General features: G+C 37.6%; 1 protein-coding gene across 1 annotated transcript in view; it reads right to left on the minus strand.

The window, feature by feature from the left end:
- Window positions 1-2273: 2273 nt before the first annotated feature.
- LOC101863370 overlaps window positions 2274-4413 on the minus strand; it is an 8936-nt gene continuing 6796 nt past the window's right edge. The window contains exon 6 of the mRNA XM_013086878.1: window positions 2274-2344. Within this exon, the coding sequence (XP_012942332.1) occupies window positions 2274-2344 (71 nt within the window). The remainder of the gene's footprint in view (window positions 2345-4413) is intronic.

A 4413-nucleotide genomic window follows, 5' to 3' on the forward strand; every position in this document is an offset into this window, starting at 1 on the left:
TGATGATGATGATGATGATGATGATGATGATGATGATGATGATGATGATGATGGTGGTGGTGATGATGAAGGGTTTCTATTGTTGCTGAGTTCATAAACAGCAAAAGCATTTACAAAGAGATGTGAGAAATCTTACACTGAAATTTAATCCGGTGGCAAAACGACACACTTAAACATCCAGAGATCCTTTTTGGCACGGGCGTAGAGAAATGCGTTTTCAACCACCATGAGCTGAAGGGTATAATCTCGCAGACATCACATTCTGCATTTTAGATGTATTCTCCACAATCAGTAGTTGTATTTTATTATGAGGGTCATTCTATTCATGGTGAAATGATTCATATAAATCCAAATTTTACTCTCAGACCTTCCTTTACAAACATTATAGATTACATATTCCTTAATTGAACTAGGTTTAGTGAAAAGAAAAGAAAAGAACATGAAAGTTATCTTTGTTTCGGTGACCTCAAAGTGGTTGACTTGTTCAGTCTTTGTGTCTCCATTTATTTCACTTTAAGCTTATTGGATATTCATACATTACATTTGAACGGAGGAAACTGGCAAAATTACCCATAAAACATCCGATTATCTAGAAAAGATATTTATTATGTGCCGAAGCAGGGGTTTGCACAGCTGCTCTGTCGATTCTACCGGTGTCTATTTTAACTTTAAATTTAAGTCTCGAAACGTCGTCATTCCATTACGTAAAGAATCATCTGATCATTATCTTGTAGTTTGTATGAAAACGCTCAACTTTGACAACGGGGTGAGATGAATATTCTAACATGTTTTAATGTGTCCACTTTCGTTTTCATCATAATGAGAATGGTCGATTTTTGGAAGAACAAAATACTTTTGAAGTAAATGCCCCATGGATCAATGTTTTTGGGTATCACATATACGAGTCAAACTTTAAATGTGTATGCTTTTCTAATAATAACTGTTCAAACTTCTGAAAACTATGAGCGAGAGACATCAAAACAACTCTTCTTCAAATGAAAATTAGAAAAACTATATTATTTTATTTCACAAAGGAGATATGCTTACTGAACGTATTTTATGCCTCCTGTCTTGTACACAGCTACACGGACAATATATCGAGTTTATAAAGACAGTATTTCATTCACCATTTCTGTGTTTTCAATAATGGATGCAACTGGTTCTAGAAATAACATTGAAATGTTATTTTGCTTGTCTTACTTTTTTTTTTACAAAATGATTACCTGGCTACTTGGTTGAAGAATAGGTATCATCGCAGGTGGTACAATGCCATAGTAGCTCCTCCCTCATCTCGAGGATCCACGAAAGGTGTTTTCATATATATTTGCCGTCATTATCATGTACGAGTCAACTAACGTTTCAACAACATACACTATCATGATTTAGAAACCATTTGCCTGCTTGCTCTGGAATTTGATGATCATATGCACAGATTAAGTATGTATGCATAAATAAAGATTCGAGAAAACTGATCGACATTAATTTCATAACCTCCATGAGGTCCCCACATTTTGGCAAAGGCTCTTAAGCGGACTAGGCTCTCATGTATACAAATAAAGCTAACTCGAAACTTTTTTCAACCTAAAGGCTCGGAAACCGAATGTGATGGGATCGTTCTGATAATACTACATGTAAATAACAAAATTTAAAAGACAAAATAAAGTGCTCTCTGGATCATCTGTAGTTGTGCAGCTAATAGTATTAGGCATCTATTTATGTTATTTCGTGCCTTTTTCACCTATGACATAGCGCAGAACTTGGACCCATGATCCTTTTGCCAAGGGACTTTCTCTGCTGAGATTCATGCAAGCGACCAAGATTCAATTCCCTTCCAAACAGATGAATCGTTTGTGGATGGACGGAAAAGGAAACAGTCCTGTCATTATACGGTGAGGATTTCAAGGTAAAAAGAGAGAGGATTTTTACCATCTTTTTTTTTCATTTACAGTAGTCCGACTGTGGCTGATATCATGTCACTTATTACCATTATGAATTTTTACTTTTTACAACCCCAGTTGATAAATGCCGTTGGCGAGCAGAAACTAAGGATCGGATCCTTACGCACAAGGCTCCATCACAACAGTGCTGCTCGCCACAAAAGCAAGGGCCACAATTTTATGCATAACATACAAGAGCAAGGAATCCAAGTCTTGCCTCATCCAGCCTACAGTCCTGACGTAGCTCCATGTGACTACTTGTTGCTTCCTATTCTGCAAGAAAAGCTTGCTGAACGAAAAATTGAATGCATTCAGTACCTAACGAAACATGTCAATTCAGATCTGCGAAACATGCCAGACGCTGACTATCGCTGTGACTTTCAGAATTGGCTGAAGAGGCTGAAATACTGTACACAAAATAGAGGCAAATACTAATATATTGAGGGACTGAATTTTTTTTGCCTACAGTATGAAGTTTTTCAGAATTTTACAACTTTCATAACTTTTTTTCAAATATTCACGCTCGTATTTGGAAACCTTCAGGGAAATATTGGGATGAGTTATTCCCTGACTGAGTTATTATTAGCGGAAGTGAGCGGTGATATTCCAACTGCCAGATTAGCCTGATGCAGTAATAATGATAATAGACAATGAAGCGTATACTTCTTGCGTGTTAAGTGAACATTTGCGCTATCAAAGGCTATCTTATCGTCGTCGTCTTCTTCTTCTTCTTCCTCTTCTTCTTCTTCTTCTTCTTCTTCTTCTTCTTCTTCTTCTTCTTCTTCTTCTAATTTGCTAAAGCCTGTATTGAAACATCACTATGTCTATATATCGTTAAACATCAAGAATTTCCAAGGAAATATGCGTTTGCCATACCTGTACAATATTAAAATTACCTTGTTACATTATAATGCTTACGTGGTATTGGTATACTGCTTTTGTCCACATATACAATCATTGTCATAGGGCATGTTTCAATGACGGCCTACCTGTTATTCGTACGAAAATTTTTAAAAAAGCAAATGCATAATTTTGTTTAAATTAAGAATTCACAGACTAGGATAACGAATGCAAGCCCAGATCCATCCCTTGTAATCAAAGACTAAAATAAGAATAACAAAAACAGAAAACCAAACTTTTAAAAATCCCAAATCAAATCAAAACAATAAACAAATTTGCAATCACACAAAGGGAGTCGTTAGTGATATCAGACTCGCCTCGATTGGAATGACGCAGACTTTTTAAAAAGTTAATGTTGTCGGTACTACACCGCTGACGTACTTTTCAATCAGATTTTTTTATTTATAGACCAAGCTTATTTTTCAAAGATCCGTTCGCAATACAGCTGAATGCAATTCTGGAGCTTTAAATATTTAAAGGAATAGATCCCGATATTCTCATGGGCACCGTTAACTCAGGGCGAAGGGCTCATAATACTACGTTTCTTTTTACATCAGGAGATGACCGCCGATATCAGCGGATGAGAAAACCCATCCTCTCAGAGAAGAGACAACCCCGGGGGCAATGCCACTGACTGTAGTGTCTTTAGGCCATCCCCAAAGGGGACACATTTCTCGTTCAAGCACAGTAGAATTGTAAAGGAGCTGAATCATCATGTCACGCTCATAACTGTGCCTGATCTGCAACAGGGAACTGCTGCTTTTTCTTTCCTAATCCTTACTATTGTCATTTCTTCTACTTCTTTTGTATGTTTGTCACACTCTTGTGACCTGCTATTTCCGGGATGCTTTGAAAGTCGATGCAGACCTTGTACTGTTGAAGCTAGAGAGGTGAGCAGAGTAAGTCTGATTCCCTGTAAGGACTTCTCTGTTGACACCCACCCCTTGGCGCTCATATGGCCTTATGCAGTTGTGAGCGCCGTAAAACCCTCTACAAATAAAATATAAAAAAGAGAGAAGAGACATACATGAGTTGGTCGTTCACATTTTCCTTCCTTATTGAACTTATAACCCCCATCCACCCCACCCCGACAATAACAACTACAAAAAGAAGCAAACAAAATGAACAAACACAGAAGGTTACAACGATATCAGATGTTTCAAGATCCCCCATTTAAAGTTGTTTCTCTTGAAATGAGATGACACGCAACAAACACAATGTGCATCTTATTGTTGTTGTCTGTCCATTATTTTAAATGCCACGTAACAAAACAAAGCTCATAAAGGAACAAAAGATAACATGTGATTTTGTATGTAGGCTTTTAAAAGCCAGGGAAAGTTTAATATCTGAAAAAGGAACAGTGGTCTCTCGGGAGTTTTGAGAACTGACACCAAAAAGCCACGAGCCTGGGAATAGCGCGATGTAGAAAGTAAAGGTCCGTGTGACTGTAGGGGTCTGGTGATCGTCTTGAAAGCTTTTGTTGAGCAGAGGCATTCTTAGCGCCTTTTCCAACTATAAGACACACCTACGTTGTAACCGCCATTTTGGTTGTAGCCACCATATACCCTTCCTTTGC

The sequence above is a fragment of the Aplysia californica genome, unplaced genomic scaffold (assembly GCF_000002075.1).
Source record: "Aplysia californica isolate F4 #8 unplaced genomic scaffold, AplCal3.0 scaffold00516, whole genome shotgun sequence".
Lineage (NCBI taxonomy): Eukaryota > Metazoa > Mollusca > Gastropoda > Aplysiida > Aplysiidae > Aplysia > Aplysia californica.